The sequence below is a fragment of the Podarcis gaigeae genome (genome assembly GCF_964106915.1).
Source record: "Podarcis gaigeae genome assembly, chromosome: 14".
Taxonomy (NCBI): domain Eukaryota; kingdom Metazoa; phylum Chordata; class Lepidosauria; order Squamata; family Lacertidae; genus Podarcis; species Podarcis gaigeae.
Window position 1 is genome coordinate 26,329,072 of NC_139690.1, and position 24,388 is coordinate 26,353,459.

Genomic DNA, 24,388 nt, shown 5'->3' on the forward strand with positions numbered 1-24,388 from the left:
CTGAAAACAACCACCAGCATCTAAGCTGCTTATTTTGGGCAGAAGGCTTTTAGGAGGGAGAGGCAGAAGATACTCTTATTTTTTTCCCCTTGTGGAAGCTGTCAGGTGCTGCCATTCCAGAACTGCAGTCTGCTCAAGGTCCTTCAGTGGGAAGAAACGAGACTCTTTCAAAGGGACTCTTGTTTGCTCAGAACGGGGAATGCAAAAGGCATGTTTTGGCTTGACTACGGGGGCGTCTTGTTGAGTTTGCGGCACCTTCCTATGGATTGAACCGTCCGTGTGTGTGTGTGCACGCAAGAAAGTTCTGAAGTTTTCTTCTTCCCTCAGTACTTGGATAGAAGAGCCCCTTGTGTCTTTCTTCCTGGTGGATTCTACCCCACAAACCAAAAGAAGGAGTCACCTGCATGGTCTTTGCCGCTAAAAACAGCTTGAGATTTTCAACGGGAATTGTGTGGCGATTATTGGTTTCTGTATTTTGCTTGGAAGCCAGTGACGTCAGTCAACATTCTAGAGCAGCCTTCCCCTAACTCAGTGGTGGCGAACCTTGGTACTCCAGTGATGCCCTCCAGTTGGGTTGGACTACAAATGCCATCAGCCCAAGTAGCATACATTGGCAGTCTAGTTTAGACGCGCCATGCAATTAGGAACTTGAGAGCTCCTGATTTGTGTGTAGTGCATCAGACATTTACTCTGGCCATGATTCTGCTCCCTCCTCCCCATAGTTGCAAGGATATTGGAAAGACCCCCGCCCCTCCCCAAAAAACCATTGGCCTTTTATCAAAGTATACACATGAAAAATGTTTGTGTGCTCGTGTGCGATGAGTGAGCAAAATCTTTGATGCTTCTCTAGGAACCAAAGCAAGCAACGCTACCTAGTATTGTGGGAGGTAGCTCATCTTTATCAGGATCTTAAAAAGGATAAAAAATAACTTTGCTGTAAATGTCAACTAAAACCCCCACAGCGTCAATTTATGTGTGTATTTAAAACAAATCTCTGCGGGATTTGTACAACCTGATCTACAGGTTGGGGGTGGGGGGAAACCCCTGTTGCTGGTGACGTGTTTATGTGTGTACATGTGTTGCATGTTTAAAACATTGTGCTTCCTCTTTCAAATTTAAACTTCAGTTTTTGGTCAGATTGTGCCTTCCTGGCTGGCAAACTTTGTGGTAAATATGCAGTTTCTATTTTATAAGGCCCCCAGAAGCTGAGCCCTTTTCTTTCTTTTTCCACTCCATATCAATTGATCAGGCAGGCTGTACGCTGTGTTTATATTTTGTTTTGGTTTGGTGTTTTTTTTTAAAAAAACAACAACCTTGTGTATGTACAGTAGCTGAGTTCTGAAAAGCTGCGTAAATGAAGGAAACCTTCCTGTATTTGTTTTGTTTTGCATCATTTGTTCTGCTTGAGCGAAAGAAAGTCTTCAAGCATTTTCTTACTCTCAGGCTTGCATTTTTGCTGGGAAGGGGGAGCCAGAGTGCAGCAAGCCAGCCCCAAGCCATTTGGTAGAGAGTCAAACGTGGGTTGTCTATGCCCTGGAGGAGGAGCAGGAGGGAACTCCTCACACAGAATCTTCCCAAACCCAGATTAATTGTTCAGTACATCTAAGCCAGGCTTTAGCAAGCTGGAGCTCTCTGAATCCTCTGGCCTATAACTCTCACCAGTCCTAACTGGGATGGATGGGCATGTTGCGGGCTACTACAGCATGCCCATCACTACTACATTTATATCCCACTTTTTTTTTCAAAGAGCTTAATGTGGCATGCACACTTCTCCCCCTCTCCATTTCATCCTCTCAACAACCCTGTGAGGTAGGTTAGGCTCAGAGGCAGTGACTGGCCCGAAGTCACCCAGGGGTGTTCATGGCTGAGTGGGGTTTGAACCCTGGTTTCCTAGGTCCCAGTCTGATATTCTAACCACTATTTCATAGAATTATAGAGTTAGAAGGGACCATGAGGGTCATGTAGCCCAACCCCTTCCTGCAATGCAGGAATCTTTTTGCCCAATGTGGGGCTCAAACCCACAATGGTGAGATTAAAGAGTCTCATGCACTACTGATCTAAAAATTTGCTCCTTTTGAGTGAATAAAGATAACCCAAACTGTGTCTGCTGAGGCTGTGTGTGTGTATGTTAAAAAACTTGAGATAAGAGTAGTTTATATATGGTCACAGGACAGTTAATACTACAGTGTTTGGAATGGGAGTCTCTTATTAGATCATAGTTTAAATCCTGGCCAAGCATCTCATGCAGACGGTTCCTTAATCATTCACTCCTGGCTGAAAGACAGCTCAAACGATTACGTATTTGCAGAGCTTGCCAAAGGAGTCCAATGGGCAGGGTGCTGAATATATTCCTTGAAATCCTAGATCCCAACTCTTCCCTAGTTGTCCTGTGCTCATTGTGTGGTCTTGGGGCAAGTCGCTATCTCTCTGACAGTGGACAAGATTCGGACTCTTAAATCAACTTGGCACACTGATTTCAGGCCAAGAGTATCACATGGCACGAAGCTCCGTGTGCTTCTTGCAGATGTCATCTGTTTAAGTGAGCTCTTCTTCATCACCCACTTGCAATTTTCTGGCAATTGGTGTGCTCCAAGTCGGACCATATATGGAGAGGCAAAGGGGGAATGTCCTACTGAGGATGTATATGCCTTGGCCTTTCTTGTCTTGCTTGTCTTTTCTGGGGGTGGCGGGACCGGGACAGGGCTAAGTTTTCCATCCTCTGTTTATTAAAGATGTGTTTATTGAGTTTTCAGAAATAACTATATACAAAGAAAAGAAACAGTATAGAAACAGCAACTTCATGCAGCACTGAGCAAACAGAAGGTTCAGAGCACTTTTTCAGACATCATAATAAAATTCTGCGTAGGGACATTTAATAAGTAAGAGTCACCTATTGATAAAAGGTAGCTTCACCTTATAGAGGCATGTATCATTTTCATACTGTGTGTGTGTGTGTGTGTGTGTGTGTGTGTGTGGAGTACAGAACTTTCTCTGTTTACTCCCTGAGTAACAAGAGTAGCAACTAATAACTGGTGTAGGACATTTTTACCAGTTCATAACGGTAGCCACAAGGCAAGCTCTGATGCTGGAAATGCAGGACAAAAAGGCAACTCCAGGGCCAACGGAAGGCATTATACTACTCTATGCCTTTGCACACCTGTTGCTTCAGGCAGCCATTTTAAACTGCCCAAGGATAGGGCCGGCCCTGTCCCCCAATCTTTTACAAAGGTGCTTTAACTTCCCAAGTTTCCAGAGCCGTGGCTTTCAACTGGCGGATGGTGACCCACACCTAGGATCTGTGTGCTTTTTTATATGCATTCTAATTCTAAACCTGTCTACTCAGAAGTAAATGCCATTGAGCTCAGAGGGGCTTACTCCCAAATGAGTGAATCTAGCACTGCAGCCTTACAGTGGTATCTCGAGTTACATACGCTTCAAGTTACATACCCTTCAGGTTACAGATGCCACTAACCAAGAAATAGTACCTCTGGTTAAGAACTTTGCTTCAGGATGAGAACAAAAATCGTGCTCTGGCGGCATGGCAGCAGTGGAAGGCCCCATTAGCTAAAGTGGTGCTTCAGGTTAAGAACAGTTTCAGGTTAAGTACGGACCTCTGGAATGAATTAAGTAGCTTACCCGAGGTACCACTGTACTTGTAAGCAACTTTGTGTGCAAGTCAACTGAGAGAGTTAAAAAAGCACAGTGAAAAATGTTTTAAATAAATAAATCCTTATGCAAGGGTGGAGACGAGACAGATTTTCCCCCTTCAGAATTGAAGGCTTTTTGAAAGGGAGATCTATGCTGGACATGGACTCAACTATCCACACTGATTTTACACACTTGTGATGTGCTTGCTGAGGTGTGTTGCACCAGTGGTGGCACAGACATCTTTCAGCAAGGGGTGGCGCTTGGAGATAATGGAGATAAAACAATGCATAGGATTGTTCACAGCATGTCCTGTGGGGCTTGCATTGGGGCTCACAGTGGCTACTGAGATAGAAGGAGGAAAGGCGAGTTGTGGCTTTAAGGGCTGCTCAGTCCATCTGCTGGCTTGTTGCTGTCCTCCAAGCAAGTCAAGTTTATAACCCTCTTGTTGGTTTTAAAGGCCCTTCAGAATCAGCTGCCCACTCTGTGTTTTTATGGTTCACTTGGAGTTTTATTGGCGCTCTTAAGGCCTTTACTGTTTCCAACCTTGTGAGCAGGTCCCTCTTCCCAGGGAACACTGGAATTGCAGCTCTTAGGCGAGAATAGGGGGTTTCCTAACAACTCTTAGCACCCCTAAAAAACTATAGCTCCCACAATGGGGGGAAGCCATGATTGTTCACAGTGGTATCACAGTGTTTTAAATGTATGATGTGAATGTGGACTCTCTCCAGTTGCCATCTTTCTGCTGGCCTAGGGAGCATGGACTATACCGCAGCAGAAATCTGGGCCATTCCTTACATAGGTCATATGCCACCAGCCATTGCAAGAGGGGCAGGGGCAGGTCTTCAATCCTCTAGTTCTTTGTGTGGATTTAATAATCCCGTTATGCCACACTTTAATTCTGTTAGTGGCCTTGAGCCTACTAATAGATAAGTGTGGGTGCAAATTCAGTCAACGGAAGCTAAACAACTGTTTAAATTAGGCTTTGCCAAGCTGGTGCCTTCCAGATGTTTTGGACTACAACTCCCATCAGCCCCAGCCATCGAACATGTGGACGTTGTTGTCCAAAGCCTCTGGAGGGTTCCAAGCTGACAACGGCTGGGTTTACTTGTTAAAATATTACAGTGGAAGAACATAATTCAGGCTTTTCCTTTCTTTCCACCCCACCTTGGATGGGGATTAAACCAGCAACTCGCAGCCCAGCCAAATAAAGCGCAGAATTGGGCCTGGGGGTGAAGTTTAGGCCTTCCTTAGCAACCAGCCTTGGGGAGCACACCATGACCGTAGAGGACGCTGTAACCATGGCGACTGGCTGTGCAGGGACTCTCTCTTGGGCCAGAGACTTAACCTTTAGTAACCTTTGTCTGCGTCTCATGACTGGAGGGAGGCAATAAAAGCCTCTCCCTGAGATGAGCCAGATGGAGCCCCTGAAGGGAGGGGGATGCGGCCCCTTCTCTCACAACCCCTTTTTGCATCCTTCTGGAAATAGGACAGTGGGATCAAGGCCTGACCTTTTTGGGAGGAATTTGACTTTGTGCTCCATTTTTGGTGCCGGGGTTGTGTTTTGGCATGGACAGAGCCCCTGTCATCCTTGAACTTTAATATAAAGACACAGCCCTCAAAGTGAATCAAAAGAGAGGGGAGACTTTCACTTCTGCTTTATGAGAAATCTGAGGCTCGGTATAATTATTATTATTATTATTATTATTATTATTATTATTATTATTATTATTATTTTTATTTATTTATTTATTTATTTATTTATTTATTTATTTATTTATACCCCACCCATCTGGCTGAGTTTCCCCAGCCACTCTGGGCGGCTTCCAATCGAGTGTTAAAACAATACAGCATTAAATATTAAAAACTTCCCTAAACAGGGCTGCCTTTTAGCACATTCCCCATTCCAAAAAAATCTTGGGAACTGGGGTTTGTTAAGGGTGCTGGGAATTGTAACTCTGTGATGGGCAAACTTCTGTTTCCAGGATTTTTTGCGTGTGGCAAGGGATGTGTGTACACAGCCTGAGTTGGGTCCAGTCTTCTTGCTAAGCATTTCTACCTGTGACTTTGCTGGATTTCCCCTTTCCTTTCCTTTTCGAAAGTCCCCCCCCCCCCCGCGCTCCACTTGATAAGGCCTCCAATCCACAGCCTGCACTCCCCTTTTGCATTAATTCAGCAGAGTTTCTGTGCTGTACAGAGTTCAAGGGAGCTCACAACAGCTTTGTCCTCCCTCGGTCTTCTGGTACATCCTTCCCTCTGGAGGTTTATAGGCCAGAGTTGGTCCGTGAACAGCTGGGAATGGAGTAGATCATATGTTAAAACAAATGCAGACCTTAAAAGAAAAAAAAGTATGGGATCCAACTATTTATCGGACTGTTTTCATGATCATAATGTCATTTGTATGCCACCTTTCTGCAAATGCCCAAAGCGTCTTACGACGAAGAAATACGGAATGCATCTCAAAATCAACTATTGCAAGAGCAATTTTGTAATATAATAAAGCAACAACATACAGTAATAACAAATATAACAACATGCAAAACCCCCACATTTCAGTACTAAATATATAACAAGATTGCATTAGCAACATTGCGCCCCCTGGCATTAGCAGAAATAACAAGGGACCTTGACAGTTTCAGCTTCGTCCTTATTATAAGGCTTCCAAAGGCAGGGAGTGGGGTGTCTGGAAACCCCTTCATGATGCATGACTTATAAATTGTTGGTTAGTTTATACGTAATACATAAATATTCAGTAGAGGGTATTGGTGGAATGAAGTTTTCAAGAAGTTTTCTATTTTTATTTAGTTATTTAGCAAGATTAGCAATATTTATATACTGCTTAATCAAAAAGGGTTGTAGCTCAGTGGTAGAGCACCTGTCTTGCATGCAGAAAGTCCTGGGTTTAATCCCCAGCAGCTCCAAGTGGGGCTGGTAAAGACTCTTGCCAGAATCCCTGGAGAGCTGCTGCCAGTCAGTGTAGACAATACTGAGCTAGATAGACCAATGGTCTGACTCGGGCAGCCTCTAATGTGCCTCAGATAAGTTTCTTAAGTAGTTTACATAAAATAATACAAAATGTTCATTTAGAATGGTGATTAAAAACAAACATTAAAAAGAGAAAATTATCAAAATATAAATAAAATCAACAGAAGAATAATGTTAATAATAATGTTAAGAATGTTAAGAATGAAAAGAAAAACAAGGGGCATATGGCTTTTGGCCATCTGAAATATGCTTGCTTGCCTATGAGCAGGATCACAAGAAGCCCAGATTGCTGTAACTGAGTCTATATCATTGCTAGGTGGGTTTGATTCACTGAAAACAAAGTGTAGGCAATAGTTGGTGGTTTGAGGAGGATGAGACACAGTATTGTAGGGTTTCCATGTAACCAAGAACACCATCTGTGAGGGAAGGGACTGCTAGCCACGAGTCTGAAGAGGTTTGAACTGACAAGGTTTATTTTGTTTTGGAAAGGGAAGTTAGTGTTTTGCTTCATGCTTGCAGTGGCTGGGAAAGTAGAGTGAGAGTCCAAGTCACAATGCCACTATTGCGTTGCGTTCACCAGTTTCTTGCTTTCTTCTTTTTGCACCCCAGACCCATTTATTTTAATGGGGCTGATTTTTCAGGAGGTAAGTGGAAAGTGTGCATGGAACGGCTCTTGTACCACTTGGACTCAGTGGAATCTGTAGAGGAGGTTCTGTTTCTCCTGGCTTCATATTGTTTTGTAAATTCAGGTAAGCAGGCTGTAGTATGCTGACTACAAGCACAGTCATATCCAGGTGCTGCTGTCCTGTAGTGGTTAGCATGTTGGACTAGGACTCAGGAGATCAGAGTTCAAATCCACACTTTGCCTTTAAATTCACACGATAACCTTGAGCCTCTCAGTGTAACCTACCTAACAGGATCATAGGAACCAACTCCTAGGGGCTGAGGAGTCTTCAGCCCCCCCAATAAAATATTTGAGGGAGCCAGGCCCTCCCAAAGTTAATGGGCATTGCCATTCAAATGGTGTTTGTGCACCGCATATGTGATTGATTATGCAGAGTAGGGCTTACTTGTACCCCTCAAGTTGGCACCCCCTGAACAGGATGGTTGTGATGTGAGGGTAAAATGGGGAGGGTGGGGAACCACAAACGCTGCTGCAAGCTCACTGGAGGAAAGATGAGATATAAATGCAAGGATACATAAAAATTAATTGCATCCTGTTAAATTTCACCAAGGGCCTGGTTTGGGAAATTTGAGTTTGTCCACTAGGCAAAGATACCTCCAGTCTACTATGCCTATAAATCAGTTATCAGAGAAAAGCTGAGCCCCACTGAATTATGTAAGACTTATTTTGAGTAGATATGGTCAGGATTGCGCTAAAGGAGGGTAGATCATTGGGGGGAAATGCCTGTGTGAACACGTAAACCTCTCTCCAAAAGAGAGCAGAAACCAGCTGTAAAACTCAGTGGCTTCTAACATCAGCTATTGGCTTTTGAAGCTCTTTTTGGAAACTTAACTTCTGGGTGTGGGGGAGAGAGACAGCTACTGCTCAGCTGCGGACAAAGTGAAATTGCTTTGGTGCTTTATTGGGTGCTGTCCTGAAAGAGTGAAAGAATCTGGCCTTAGAATAACACTTTCTCTCCTTCAGCCTTGGAATCTCTCTCTCTCTCTCTCTCTCTCTCTCTCTCTCTCTCTCCTTCCCCCTTTCCCCATCACTTTGAAAGTCCTAATCTGTGTACACTGTGAACCACAAGATGCAACCAGTTCTGACTTTGACAGCTGCTGGGGGTTAGGGATGGGGGAAGAGCCTTGTGGCCGTTGCATATTTTGAAATCTCTTGTGTGTCAGTCTTGGTAATAAATGCCACTGAAGCAGGTTTAGTTGCTGGCTTTAGATGTATCTCACTAAATGTTTCCTGCATTGCACATGTTCCCTTCCCTTTCAACCCCAGAGAAAGACTTCATTCTTCATGCTATGAAAAGTTCATTTCTTTTGAGTGTGCTTTGTGTGCATGTGCTGGTGGCATCATAGAACTGTAGAGGGTCATCTAGTCCAACCCCCTACAATGCCAGAATATTTCACCCAATGTGGGTCGTCATCTGTGTTACTGCTGCTCCAATCTTCATTCAAATGATATTTCTTGTCATGCAGGACAGGGGTGGGCAGAAGGTAGATTTTGGTCTACCAATAGATCTCTGCACAATCTGCAGTAAATTTGCAAGGGTTCCTGATTTCCAATTGTTTAATTATATCAACAGGGGTCAGCAAACTTTTTCAGCAGGTTCACTGTCCCTCAGACCTTGTGGGGGGCCGGACTATATTTTTTTTGGGGGGGGGGATGAACGAATTCCTACTCCCCACAAATAACCCAGAGATGCATTTTAAATAAAAAGACACATACTACTCATGTAAAAACACGCTGATTCCTGGACTGTCTGTGGGCCGGATTTAGAAGGCGATTGGGCCGGATCCAGCCCCTTAGTTTGCCTACCCATGAACAACACAATGTCTTTTCCCATCTAAGTGAGGCTGCTGGAACTGTCAAAAGCAAACCAGGAGAGGACTTTTGTGTGAAAGGACTGTGAGCTCAGCTCACTTCTGGTTACAGGGAAATGCATCTTCCAATTGCTAATGATAACTGGGAGTTGATCCCCAGGGTTTTTCCTAGCCCTGCCTGGAGATGGAATCTAGGACCTTCTGCTTGCAAAGCAAGTGCTTTGAATCCCATTCCTATATCTATTCTCTGTTGGTTGAACAAGGATCAGAGTTGGTCCGGACCCTCCACAGTCACTGATGTACTTCCTCCTTCTCTCCCTCTGTCTGTCAGTCTATATCTATTTTTGCTGAGCTGGGTGGTGAAAACCAAGACAGATGGCATCTATCGTGTCGTGGCTATAAATTAAAAAAACAAACAGTTGTACCTGATTTAAAACTGGCTTATGTTCTGTTAGTGCTCCCTGTCACTGTTTGGAGGTTTGCATTGGATTGTATTTACAGTGGTGCCTCGGGTTAAGTACTTAATTTGTTCTGGAGATCCGTACTTAACCTGAAACTGTTCTTAACCTGAAGCACCACTTTACCTAATGGGGCCTCCTCCTGCTGCTGTGCCACCGGAGAACAATTTCTATTCTCATCCTGAAGCAAAGTTCTTAACCTGAAGCATTTCTGGGTTAGTGGAGTCTGTAACCTGAAGCATATGTAACCCGAGGTACCACTGTATATGATTTCTAATATAATTTGTAACTGTACTAGAACACCCTTCTCCAACCGGGTGCCCCCCAGATGTTTTGGATTGATGGGAGTTGTAATCCAAAACAACCGGGGGGGGGAGGGGCACCCGGTTAGGGAAGGCTGGAGCTTCACGGGGACTGGCTTGCGCAGAATAAAAATAACACAAAACTGTGTGTCTTGAGCGCAGCTGTTTCTACTTAGCTGAGCGAGGAGAAGGGGCCGGTGATCTCACTTCCCTCCAAGCCTCCTGTGTAAGCACAACACTTGGAAAACCGCAGCGAAGTTTCCTGAGCCGCAGAGGCAGCAGCTAGAGAGCATTACCCGATATTGTAGCCCTTGAGGTGGAGATTGCGTAGCTGTTCATTCAGCCTCTAGAGGAAGCTTGATCCATACAGTCAGCTGATGGGGCAGTCAGTGGGTGGAAGGAAACTACATCTCTTGGTTGACTAGATGCTGACCCCTTTCATGGAGCAGGGTAAGAAGTCTTCTTGGCTTCTGATAAGTATTGCCTTTGCGGAATCTGTCTGGTTTCCAGCAGGCTCCAGTCAGAGGCCTCTGGAAGGTCCCAAGCAGGGCACGGAAGATGCTATCTGCACTGTTTGCCCTCATCTGCTTCCTAATGCTGAACACAAGGTAGTTCTCATCCCCACACATTTGTCTTAACAGCCTTTTCTTAAAAAAAGAAAACCCCACCCAAACTGACCACTAGCCATATGTGCATCATTTCACACAACACAGCAGTGGTTTTCTAAGTTTGCTCTGAGCTTAACTGCCCACCATTTTCACTGCGCGATTCTGTCAGCAACGATATTCGTAAGAAGGATGCTAATCTCAAATCTGTATTAATCTCACTTGCATCATATTGATTTATTCACAGCAGGGAAAGTGGAAAATGAAAATCTTGGCCTTTAGGCTTTCCATTTAATGGTTTGGTCTTTGTCTACGGCAAAATTCCCTAAGCAGCAAAAACGTCCTGCCTCTGTGGAGAGTAATGTGCCATTAATAGAAGGGACAAACTGGCTTGAAGTCTAACATTTTTCAAAACATTTTATTTTTGGTGCAAATATGATTGGTGGTTGAGCAGCCGTTGCTGATTCTAAGACCTCGTCACAACGGGCACTTTGTTCTTCGGCCTTTTGCAAAACTCACCTCAGATCTGGAGCTCTGGAAATCTCTTTAAACATCGAATGCGTCTTCCATTGGGCCTCTGTTGACCAATAAAATTGTCCCTGGCAGTTGCTGGAAAAAAGAAGACTTAAAAGCCCATTCTGCTATAGTTAAGATGATACAATACTGTACTATTTTGCTGTTCTCAAACAAAATAATGTTTGAACTAGGCCCCCATTAACCATTTTAAAGGGTTTTAAATTAGTGCCATTAAAGAAAATATTTCTTTTTTAAATCATCATTATTTTTATGGTGCTTTGCAGCCTATGGAAAAGTAATGGCGTGTGAAGGTCCATGGAAATGAGCTGGGTGGTGGCAGTGCCTGGGCTTTGCCCCGTACGTTTCTGGGTCCACTGCAGTCCTTGCCATCTCCAGTAAAAAGGCAGCAGAGATACAAAAGATCTTGGAGAGATGCTGTTGGCCTTGAAAAAAGTTTCCTGGGGAGGTTGTGTGTTATTCTGGAAGTAGATACAGTGGTACCTCAGGTTAAGTACTTAATTCGTTCCGGAGGTCCGTACTTAACCTGAAACTGTTCTTAACCTGAAGCACCACTTTAGCTACTGGGGCCTCCTGCTGCCGCCGCACTGCCGGAGCCCTATTTCTGTTCTCATCCTGAAGCAAAGTTCTTAACCTGAAGCACTATTTCTGGCTTAGTGGAGTGTGTAACCTGAAGCGTATATAACCTGAAGCGTATGTAACCCGAGGTACCACTGTAGATATTTGGCAAATGTGAAGAATGAACTGAGATGTCTTTCATGAGTTGCAACCATGCCTTTTTTTAAAAAAAGTAAAGTATTTTGGGGCTGTTTTTCTGGACCAATGCACATTCAATCTAAAGATAAAAATAGTACTAAAACTTTAAAAAACCGAACACTTCAGATTAACAACACCTAACCTGAAAAAAGTTGTTAAAATATTTCCCCCTCCCCACAGCATTTGTCTTCAATTATTGTTTTTACAGGTACTGTAAGGCTGGGAAAACATTTTGCATTAGTTTTGTAACGAGTCTTGTCTTTGTCTTCCTGTGTCATTCAATAATTTTTGCTGTTGTCTGAGCTGCTGCTGCAATGGCGATGCAACATTTTACAGTGACCAACTCTAATGGTAATAAAAAGATAACTGTACTGTGTTCAGAAAAAGTCTGTCCAGCCAATATTGAGAGATACTGTTAAGCCAATTCACAATTTATTATTTAGACCATACATTTTGGACTGCAACTCCCTGTCAGCCCCGATCAGGTAGCTGGCGCAGAAGAGAGCTGTAGTCCCAAAAATCCGGAGGGCAGCAGATTGGTAAGCGCTGCTTTAGATCCAGAGGGAGGTATATGCTGATTTGGGCAATTTGCAATGAAGCTGTACCTTTCTGCAGGTAGCTGCCTCTTTTTAGTTTGCATCCAGTAACTGAGTTTAGTTTTGAAATGGAAGTCTCAAAAATGAAATCCGGTCCCAAAAGTCTGCTTGGGTTGGAACAGAACAATCTGTGTCTTAAGACAGACTGTAATACCAGTGAGTGTGAAATGCTGTGTGCTGGCGGAGACGGAAAGCGATCCATTTCAAGTTACCTTGTTCAAGGAGTAGGATCTGTCTGCATCTGCCGCTTTTGGGCATGTTTTATCTTGTGCGGAGGCATCCATAGCTGATGTTGTCAAAACCTTATCTTGTCTTTATTCATGTTGCATTTCCAGATCCCAGATCTCACCCCCCACCCCCACCCCGGATTTCATGAAACTGAAGTCAGATGCAGGTCAGCACGAAAGACTCGGGGCTCTGCTGTCAGTGAAGTTAACTCTTTATTTAGGGAAATGGCATATAACTTAGCAACCCTTCCCGGCAGGTCTTGCCCCTGGGGAGGGGAGCTTGTCACAGCAGGAGTGGGAGAGTCCCTGGATTCTTCAGCAACCTCTTGATCCGCGTCCTCTGCTTCAGCCTCGGAGTCTGAACTGTTCCCTGTCCTATGCTCCTCCTGCTCAACAAACCCTGTTGCCTCCTCCCAATCTTCTCCCTTTGACCTCTAACCCATGTCCCACCACCAATCCCCTGGCTCTGAGCCTTCCTCCTCTGAGGTTTCCGTTGGGGATTCCCCGGCTGGTGCCTCCCATCACTCCTCTTCATCCAGCCAATCCCTGACAGCCAGTATAAATTTAACTTTGTTGCTTGGATATCTCGCATTTATACCTTGGCTTTCCTCCAAGGAGCTCAATCGATGGCCATAATATTGTTCTCCCTTTACCATTTCATCCTCTCAAGAACCCTGTGAGGCAGGCTAGGCTAAGCGACAGTGACTGGCCACCTAGTGAGCTTCATAGCTGAGCTGGAATCTGAAACCTGGTTTCCCAGGCCCTAGTACAACACCTTTAACCACTACACCGCACTGCCATGTAACTATTATGTAGGCTAGCAGGCCCATCCCTTTTTGTGAACTTGTTTGCAAGGCTGCCTTTATAATGATGCCACTTTGCACTCTCAAGGCTTACTTTCTTGAGAGCTGGGAGATTTACAGGGGCTTAGTTTGTCCGGGCTGTTTTATATAGGCAGCCCCAACTCTAAATTGAAACCACATCCATTTCTTTGCACGTTGGGAGGGGCTTGTGTTGCCTGATCTCTGCACAGGCTCAGCGGCTGGTTAACTGAATGCAGCTTGAATACGGCGTAAAACGTTTCGTGAGCTTGAGACAAGCTAAAGTGCAGAATCAAGAACAGAAGGGTTTGTAAATGGGAGGAACTGGGAACTGGAATAAAGAAAATAACAGCAAGAGCTTCGGGCCCTTTCTGGAACATAATGTGTTGTTTTGGGTTTGTGATTGAAAAAAAGAGGGGGGGGAAGACTAGTTGGAAGGTGTTTTTCCGCCCCTCATGAAGCAGACGTTTGGGGGTGCGGGCTTTCTTAGTAAACAGGCTTACTGCTGTGGTGAGGGGGCGTGATTTGGTGTCCCATATGTGCATTTTTGAGTGAGCTAGCTGATTTTGCCGAGGGGCATGTGGGTGTCTTTCAGAGGGCCGAGTGGGTGTGCAAAGCAAAGTCCTTAGTCACAGGCAAATGTGGGGTTTGGAAGAAGAGCTCTGTGTCTGTCTTCCTTCCATCTCCACCCCCTAAGCAACATTTGTGCAGGTCACTTTCATCTTGCCACACACTTGGGAGCCCTGCAGAAAAGCACATCCTGCTCTCAGACTGGCAGCAATGAATAGAAGCCCTGTCGTCTTCTTCTTCTTCCGAAGTGGTCGAAATCTATGTCTTGCTTCACGCAGGTTTGTGTCGCTTGATGTCAGGCAAGGAGCTGCATGTGTGAATGAGCCATTGCACATTGATTGCCACAGGATACCCTTTGCTTTCTTGCTTGATGTTGTCTCATGAATGCAGGGCTTCTCAATTGAGTTGGTTCATCCATTCAGCCGCAGCTCAGTTGGTTAAAGCCATCACACGTACAGCAATCCAATGATGTAGGTTCACGTGGCCACTCTTTTGTTTTTATTTCTGAAGATTTTAAAAGCAAGCATGCTTTTCTGGCCTATGCATACAGGGAAAGGAGGCGGAAATAAAGTGGTGGAGACCAGGGGCGACAGAATGAATTGTACCTCCTGGGAATTGCAAGTGGGGGGAATGGCATTTTTTAAAGGCTACCTTATGTAATTCCTCCTTCCCAATTATAAATTCCTGCAAATGGAAAACCAGTATTCCACCTCTCTGGAAGTGACTTGCAAAGGTTGAAATTCAAACAACACAGTATATGGCAAATTTACTCATTTAAAGCAATTCAGTGTACACCAAGTTGCTCGTGCACAGTGGAAAATATATATGTCTTTCCTCCATCAAGATGAAATGAACACCAAAGCACAGCCAGTAAAAGTCAGGCTGTTATTGTTGTCCAAATGCCTGGGAAAATAAATCCATTTTGCCTGGCACTGAAAAGGTGAGAGTCTGAACCAGACAAGCTTCCCTGGGGGAGAGTAATTCCATAAACGTGTCTACGACAGAAAAGGTCCGTCCTCTTGTTGCCTCCCGCTCTAGGATAAGTCACACAGAAAAGGGTCTCTGATGCTGATCTTGGGGTCTGAGTAGGTTCATATAAGAAAGGCAACCCTGGAGGTATTGGGGTCCTGAGTCATGCAACTTAAGCTAAATTTAGGGTGCATTCTCTCTGTTCAGTTGGGGTGGTGACCTTCCACAAAAGCTAATGGTTGGATGGATAGATGGTAGGCTGATTGGCTGGATGGATGAATACTTTTGTGTGTGATTCTTTGTTTTACTGGTTACCAGTGAAAAGTCAATGGTGGAGGAGCCAAAGAATGAGAAGGGAGCTACTTGCAAAAATGGTAATACCAGCCAATCTGCATCTCTTCCTCTCCCCTTCCTTCTGTTCAAGGAGTCCTCAGGTATTTGTAGTAAAGCAGTGGGTGGATGATTGGGATTTTTCATGGGAGACTTGAGTCAACCTTCCCCAACCTGGTGCCCTCCAGATGTTTTGGACCATGACTCCCATGAGCCTCAGCTAGCCGGCAAGTGTTTTTCTCGGGTTTCTGCGTCTTCTGTTAAGCAGCTGTCCCACCAGTTTGCTTGTGGCACCAGCTTCTCTGCCAAGATAATGTTCCCTCTTTCTCCCCCCCCCCATTTATCTTGTTTTTCCCTGTTTTTATTAATGGTGATATTTGCAAGAAAACCAAGCATGATGAGCTCAATCCTGGCTGGCTGTCTCTTTCTTCACATCTCTCTCACTGTGATGTCATTTCGATGTGCCAATATGCAGTTGTGAAAACTTTGCCTCGAGGGTTAGTTTTTTAGCTGTCCAGCACACCTAGTGTTGAAAGTAACTGCTTGTCCCTGGATGGTATTTTATACCAATAATTGCTTGCCACATTAGGAACTGCAAACAACTTGCAAAACTTTTAAGGACATAAAGTATAACGTAAAATTGAGAAAGAACAGCATGTTATAAGGAAAACCATACAGTAACCCATAAAGAGCAGCAGAATTTTCAGCAACAAAAACATAACCAATAAACAGCAAAATCATTTTTCTTTTTTTTTACTAATAATCATCATCTGCTCACCCCACCCCTAGTAACAGTATGAGTGAATATGACGCAGAGTAGTCTTAGGCAACCTGATGTCTTCCAGATGTTTGGGACTACAGCACCCATCAGCCCCAGATAAAACTGGGAGGGGGCTGGAATACAGTGGTACCTCGGGTTACATACGCTTCAGGTTACATACGCTTCAGGTTACAGACTCCGCTAACCCAGAAATAGTACCTTGGGTTAAGAACTTTGCTTCAGGATGAGAACAGAAATTTCACAGTGGCAGCAGGAGGCCCCATTAGCTAAAGTGGTGCTTCAGGTTAAGAACAGTTTCAGGTTAAGAACGGACCTCCGGAACGAATTAGGTATTTAACCTAAGGTACCACTGTAAGTGGGACGCAGGTGGTGCTGTGGGTTAAAGCCTCAGCGCCTAGGACTTGCCGATCGAAAGGTCGGCGGTTCGAATCCCTGCGGTGGGGTGCGCTCCCGCTGCTCGGTCCCAGCGCCTGCCAACCTAGCAGTTCGAAAGCACCTCCGGGTGCAAGTAGATAAATAGGGACCGCTTACCAGCGGGAAGGTAAACGGTGTTTCCGTGTGCAGCTCTGGCTCGCCAGAGCAGCGATGTCACGCTGGCCACGTGACCCGGAAGTGTCTCCGGACAGCGCTGGCCCCTGGCCTCTTAAGTGAGATGGGCGCACAACCCCAGAGTCTGTCAAGATTGGCCCGTACGGGCAGGGGTACCTTTACCTTTACCTTTACCTTTTACCACTGTAAGTACTTAACCTAAGGTACCAATGTAGAGTGTCCTGAAAGAAGGTATGGCTGCCTGGAACACTAAAAAGGAGCATTCCGTACGGCAAGATCTTGTTGGATTTCCCACTTCTATGAAAATACAAATAAATTAAACCCAGGAACAGCATTCCTGTTCCATGTCATCAGGTCCAGGCTTGTGTGGAAGGGGCCGGATGCCTTTTGTCTTTTCCACCTCGAGATGTCAAAATCCTCTTGGCCGCTTCTGTGACTTCTGTTCGAGAGGGAGCACCCATGGCCTGATAGCTTTTGTGTTGGTTTTCAGATGAGCAGGGTTGCAAATCAGATTTTGTCTTTTCTGCATCTCTGGGAAAATGAGAGGCTGCAGATGTCGGCAAGTAATCTTTGATAACCCTGCGCTGCGTAACACAGTAACTTTCAAAAATGCCTTATCAGGTCCTCCATCCTCTCCCCGCACTTTTTTTATTTGCGTTCTCTATCTGTTTATGGAACTGGGTTTTCTTTCTCTGCCGATGGTGACTCATAATTAAGGAAGTTGGAGAGCAATAAACTCGACTCTGTTGTCTCTCCGCTGCCCTTTTCACCTTTCCTTTCCCCCGAGAAAGCCGTGTCAGTCACGTCTCCCTCAAGAAGCATGAACATTTTATGCCCCCCTTCTTGTGGAAACTCTGAGAGTGTTTCAGTAAGGACAAGAAGGGAAAGTCTTGTTGTTGTCAGGTGCATCGGACCCCACCCCTCAACATGGGGAAGGGGAGTCTTTGAGAGCCTCTCCTGGGACGCAGAGTGCAGCGGATGAGAGGAAATGATTCACCCTTCGCTCGCTCATTAGCAGCTTTGAACGAGGTCAGCGAGAACTGGAGGGCCGGACACCCAGAAGGGGAGTTGGTTCCAGGTCACAAGAAGTCCCAGTTTTGTCGTGGGGAGAGACGGGGAATGTGACAGGCGCTTCCACCCATGCCTTATTTATTATTTGAAAGATTTGCAGCTTTTTTTGAGAACCGTGCTTCACAAAGCAGCTCACCACGCAAAATGCAATCGGCACCGGAGTTCAGATACAACGCAAAACCGTTTGGAATGTCTCTTCCATAACACTAGGAGGCTGACCAGCAGAGCAGAAGTAAATTAAAGCACTGGCGACAGTAGAACTCTTCCAGACCTTGGCAGCAGAGCCCTGGCTTTATAGCCTTATTTCAAGCAGCAAAGGCATCGGGGAATGCCTACGGTAGGTCTTAAGGCCCACTTAAAAGTGCAGTGGCCTGCCTAGCCATGGGGAAGGGCCATACCTCAGTGACAGTAGCACCTGCTTTGTATGGAGAAGGTCCTAGGTTCAATCCCCAATGGCATTTCCAGGTGGGTGCAAAACACTTTAGAGAATACTGAACTGGATGAGCCAGTGGTCTAATTTGGTATCAGGTAGGTTCCTGTGCTCATTAGGAGCATCCATAGCACAGTGTTATGACACCTGCTTTGCATGCTGCGTAAAGGTCCTAGGTTCAGTCCTGGGTAGGGCTAGAAAAAACTCTACTTTGAATCCCTGGAGAGCTGCTGCCAGTCATGTAATACCAAGCCAGATGGACGGATGCTATACAATAGTGTCTTGTGTTCCTTAGCACTCAGATTCTATAGTTGTGGGGCCACCACTGTGAAGGCCCTGTTACAAGTCTTTGCTGTGTGTGTGTGTGTGTGTGTGTGTGTGTGTGTGTTATCCACATGCATGTGATTCTAAATAGCCCTGGTTGAACTGCTTTTTTGAGGGAGGGGGCAGGACTGGTGTATCAAATGCCACTGAACCCCTTTGGGGGAAGTGCATGGTTTTGGGTGTACAAAATACAAGCCCATAGGCCGGTCCCCCGAAGGTCACTCTCTTGCCTTCTCACACATGCCACAAATACCAGGACCAGAAGTGTATCAGTGGCCTGAAAAAATCCTGGCTTCCTTGCCTGGTTGCCCTGAGGAGGTTTTGCTCATCACAGGTGACCAGCTAGAATGATGTAGACTGCAGTTGGCGGGCCCTGGGACTGAGAGGGCTTGGGCGGTCACCTCTATTCTCTCGCTTTCTCCCCACCCTCAGTCCCCAAACCACAAGGCCAGTTGGATAGTGAGCAACTTAAGAGGATCCCTTTTGGTCTCTTCTGTGTGTGCAGGCATCCTTCTCTCCCCCACCCCACCCCCCGCCCATCCTTCCCTCTCATCTGCCCTTCTAAAGCAGAGTCTGGTGTGAGGGGGCTGGCAAACTGGGTTTCATGACTAGATGGCAGATTTTCTCCAGCCCTGGGAGTGCTTCTGTAATTGGCAGCGGGGGGTGGGTGGAATATATTATTTAGTATTTGGCAAAAATGGGCCAATCCAGTCATAAAACCGCCTCAGGAAGAAAGTACAGGTCTGGATTATTCATCAGATGCAGAAGAACTTAAAAATATGAAAACCTCATGGCTTTTTAAACCACCTCTGTGTCTCTGAGTCTGCAGGGATGGGTCTGTTAACAGACTCGTAAGAACTCTGTAAGAGGAATAACTCAGACCAAGGAGAACTTTGCCTGCACTTGCGTCCCTATGATGGTATCCATTGACCTTATTCCAAGTCAGACCATTGGTCAGTCTAGGTTTGCATTGGCCTAGCTATGGCGTAGGGTCATAGCTCAGTGGTAGAGCATCTGTCTTGCATGCAGAAGGTCCCAGGCTCAATCTTCAGCATGTCCCAAGTAGGGCTGAGAATGTCCCCTGCCTTGGAGAGCTTCTGCAAGCCAGTGTAAACAATACTAGGCTAGCTAGACCAACAGGCTGACTCTGTACAATGCAGCTCCCTCTGTTCCTAATTATCTACACTGACTGGCAGGCGCTCTCCAGTCTTTCAGCTGCGGTCTCTCCCAGCCCTACCTTGAAGGTGCCAGGATTGAACCCTGGGATCTTCTGCATGCCAGGCAGGTGTTCTACACTGAGCCAAGGCCCTTCCCCAAATAGGCAACAGTACTTTGACAATGTGCAAATTCAAATGTTGTGCTCTGTCTCCTGGTGACCTTCTTGGACCAGAGTTGACTGTCTTTATTTTAAGCCAGCTTTTGCCAACCTGGTGCCCTCCCTCCAGATGTGTTGGACTGCAACACCCATCAGCCCTAACCAGCATAAGTCATCTGCTTTTGGGAGCTGATAGGAGCACAGCCATACTGGCTGAAGCGGATGTGCACCAGGTTGACAAAGGCTGCATTAAGCAATTCCTTCTTCAGCACGCCAGAGAATTTCCTTGACATTCTGCTCTCTTCCTGTTCTGATGAAACTCCCTGCTGGATCACGTAGAGCGCTGAGACGTGAATGAATTGGTATGCCTGGAATCGCTGCTTCTTTTTCAAAGGAGTGTTTAATTTAGCAGTATGAGACTCGCGACTCCAGTGGATCTGGAATGAGGATTATTAGCTTACTCACCAAAGTGCTTTTGAGATGAGAGGTCGTTCTCTCTCAATTGCATAGATTGGTCTTTGCCATGCTGAAATTGAATCACCAACCACACTCACTGCAACAACCTGGAAGATGAAAGGAGGAAGGCAGGGAGGGAGGAAGGGGCAATGGAACCTTTTATAAGAAAATAATGTAGCCACATGTTGGTTTGCCTTGTGCTGAGTCGGCTAGCTCAATATTGTCTGCCCTGACTGGCAGCAGTCCTCCAGGATTTTTGCGAAAAGAGACTTTCAGAGCCCTATCTGGAGATGTTGCCAGGGAGGGGACCCTGAGGCCTTCTGCAAGCAAAGCAGATGCTCTACCATCTTCCACCTAAACAGCTTTCAAGGAGGACTATACAAATTCATGGAGGAGAGGGCTATTGATGGCTGCTAGCCAGGATGGCTATACTCTGCTGCCACAGTTGGAGGCAGCAATGCTTCTGAACACCACTTGCTGGAAACCACAGGAGGGGAAGAGGGCTCTTGTGCTTGAATCCTGCTGGCTGGTTTCCTACAGGCATCTGATTGTCTGCAGTGAGAACAAGATGCTGGACTTAGATGGGCCGTTGGCTTATGCTCTAGAGCAGTGTTTCTCAAACTTGGGTCTCCAACTGGTTTTGGACTATAATTCCCATCATCCCTGACTACTGGTCTTGGTAGCCAAGGATGATGGGCATTGTAGTCCAAAAGCAGCTGGAGACCTCAGTTTGGGAAATGCTGCTCTAGAGCTACAAACCTTCTGCTGTGATTGCACAGGTATAGATAATGGATGGTGCTGTTGGGTGCCTTGGATTTCCCTTCCTGGAACTGTTGGGTGCCCTTTCTGGCAGACCAGGCCCTTCTTACTTCTCGGCCTGCCCACAAAGTGTATCCCCGCTTCTCCCTCTCTCTCTCTCTCAATGCAGATCCAGCTATGTTCCTTCATCTAGTTCATGTTGGCTGGGGGTCAGCCCAGAATAACTGAGCTGGGCTCCCCCTTCCCCTGTGTGTCATAGACGGCACTGCCCACCTCCATCTCTTCTTGCCCAGACACAGCTCAGAAGGGCGGAGGATGTTTGGGACGTTTGCTTGGGTTCGGTTTTAGCCTATGAGAGCAAACTTTAAAAAGTTCCTGCCACAGGAAATGGCAGTGCTGATGCTGGACGGGATTGACCACCGTTGCAACCTTTCATGGAGGAGCTTGAGTAGGAAAACAGGGCTCTTGCCAGTCAGCCATGGGCGTGGGAAAGCTTCCCAGCTGGCACCGGTTTTGTCCCAAATAAATGGATCTGGTGTGCTGGGGAGGCTGTTTAAATGGTAGGTAAGGAAGCGGCACAGTAGGGCGTTGGCAGAACTTGCGTCCACTTGCAGTTGGCCCCTGTGTTTGTGCTGGCTTGGACCTTGATGGCTGACTTCTTAAAGCCACTTGAAATATGGCTTCGATTGTAATTTTAATCCTGGCGCAAGAGGTGGGGCGAGTGAAGCAGAGCTGAGAGTAAGGATTGGGGAGAGATTTAGTTCAGTTCAGATTTAAAGATGCGCCTGATTTTGCTGATTTGGAATATGTTGTATATACTGTCTTGATTTTCAATAAATTACGTGGGGGGGGAATAAAGCTGAACCAATGTTGTGCTTTTCAAAACAATAGGCAAACTGAAACACAGCCATCTTTTGAAACTTTGCACTTCTCTGAATTTTGTGGTGCTGTTCTCCAGCCAAGTAATGTGTACAAAAATGCATATACTTTCAAGTGTGCTTGAAAATGCATTATGTTAGGGGGGAAATTGCTTGCAAAAAGTGTGTGTATTAGTCAAAGCTGCATATAAAAATATGCTTATTGTGAGACATTCACACTAAAATGCCGGTGAGATTTCGTGGGAACTTTTTTAAAAATTGTGAATTGTTGTGGAAATGGGGAAAATTGAATTTAAGTTTGAAAATAGAAGAGGTTGGAAAAATGAGATTAATGGATTTTGGCATGACTGAGATAAGCCACCTTTCTTGCCTCCACCTGCTTCCTTGGCTTGGCCTCCTTAGAAGACCCTTGTTTGCCATGGTTCTGTTTCCGCCTCTTTTGGAATAGCCTCTGTTGAGTGCAGGGAAGGGGTGCTTGGAGGCTTCTTTGCCTGGAGGAAGTTTCTGCCACTGTTCTACATTGCTCTGCTTTTAAACCAGGAATCCTCTGCGGTTCACTTCCAATCACTCGGTGCATTTTAAAAACAAAAATTATTATGACGCTTTCTGCAAAAGGTGTCTCATGTTGCAGGAGCTATAATTTTGCTACAGGGAAGAGTTTTATAACCTCAACATTTCAGACATGGCTGTGTTTTTAAATCATTTAAGAAACTTTATATGATTTAGTCTTTAACTGTACAATGCCAGGGAAAATAAATAAATAATGGAGCGGAGATTTCCAGCTCAGAGTAATCTTAATTTTTGCATGTTCCTTGCAGTTTTGTTGTTACTGCTACTTTCTAAATGTTTGCATCCCTTTGCTCTTGTGTTTTTAAAATGCCCTCCCCAGTGTTAATCTGTTCTATACAGAGAGTTGGGAGAAACACTTTAAAAATTCAATGTGTGCAAGCATGTGAGAGTTAGAGAGAGGAGTGCCTAAATAATAGTGACAAGCAAGAATACAGAAGCTTAATAGCCTGTTCTTTCGTTCTTGGGGTGATGTGCTTCCTGCTTACCCCTTCTTGGCTGTACATGCTAAAGTAAATCTCTTGTAGGCTGGATCTAGGTGCAGTGGTTATTCCTTCTTCCTTGATTTTTCAGGAGAGCAAGATCAAAACGTCTGGTTGTCCTGTTCTTCCCACCCCGCTGGTGAACAAAATGGGCAACAGTGCAGTGCCATTCTGCCGATACTTTAATAACCAGCCAACTTGTCTCTGTGGATTCATTTCCTTCTAATTGCCATAAGATTCTTTTATTCAGTAGGGAAGAACTCCCAAAATAAAGCCCTCTGCCTTTTCCACTTCTAATATTGCCTTTTCGTTTCCAACATTTCAGATCGCTGGATGGCCGGCTGCAGGTATCCCACCGAAAGGGTCTCCCTCATGTTATCTATTGCCGGCTCTGGCGGTGGCCAGATCTTCACAGCCACCACGAACTGCGAGCCATGGAGATGTGTGAATACGCCTTCAACATGAAGAAGGATGAAGTCTGTGTGAATCCGTATCACTATCAAAGAGTGGAGACACCAGGTACTATGATGGGCCTCTGTTGTTTTTGTTTTTTTAGTGTTTGTGTAGAAGGCTGGGACACTGGAAGGGACACTGGAAGCCAGAGCAGGTGGTGGAATTGCACCCAATATTGCTGACCTTGTTGTTAGACTTCTTGCTGACATTTGCTCCTTGGCTGTCTTACGTCTTCAGTGCTACCTCCAGTACTGGTTCCGAGGCATACAGAGATCCCAGCTGAGTTTCCTCCACTGGATGATTATAGCCACTCCATTCCAGAGAACACTAACTTCCCAGCGGGCATAGAACCTCAAAGCAACTACATTCCAGGTACGGTATGCCTTGCCCCAACAGAAGAGGTGTGCGGACCCTTTTAGTTGGGTGGATGGAATTACAGCTCAGGTGCTCTGTTGGCGAGACCAGAGGTGATCAGGCTCAAGGCCTGGGAGATCTACATTGTCTCTTTTGACTAGAACCACCCGCTCCCCAGGTCTACCAGACCCAGGTACAAAAATAATGGTGAGCTGTGAATTAAGCAATAGATGGTGGTATCCAACTCAAGGATTTCTGCTTGTGCGGTGGATGTGTTACTCAGTGTTACATTGGATTCAGCCCAGAGTACCTCTGAGCGCATGTTCAGTCCAGGAATTTGTGATCAATACCAGAACTAAGAACCAGATATCCATGTCTGGTGCCCCTCTAACGCCTGAGTATTCTCTTTCAGCCACCTGGTTTGTTGGGGGTGGGGAGACCTTTTCAGTTGCTGCCATTGTAGTTAAATAAGTAAATGTTGCTAAGCAGCTGGGAATTGGAAATCCTTGCTTTGATCTACGGCAAATCACCCCAAGATCTTCCAGTCAATCTGGCCTATTTTCTGCCCACCTCTGGGCTTAGACACTCAGAACACATTAACATTTCTGCTTCTATGTGTCTTTCTACCCATCTACCTATTTCGAACGGAAGTAACTTTAGCAATGAAGGTTGTCA

The 24,388-nt window shown here is 45.6% G+C and overlaps 1 protein-coding gene across 2 annotated transcripts in view; it reads left to right on the forward strand.

The window, feature by feature from the left end:
• The window catches only part of SMAD3 (SMAD family member 3), a 63,873-nt gene that overhangs the window by 22,381 nt on the left and 17,104 nt on the right, over nucleotides 1-24,388 (forward strand). For both annotated transcript variants that reach the window (XR_014558042.1, XM_083713218.1), the window contains exons 2-3: nucleotides 23,232-23,425; nucleotides 23,597-23,731. Coding sequence is in view for 1 of the 2 variants with exons in the window: in XM_083713218.1 (XP_083569344.1) it covers nucleotides 23,232-23,425; nucleotides 23,597-23,731 (329 nt within the window). In the remaining variant the exon portion in view is untranslated. The remainder of the gene's footprint in view (nucleotides 1-23,231; nucleotides 23,426-23,596; nucleotides 23,732-24,388) is intronic.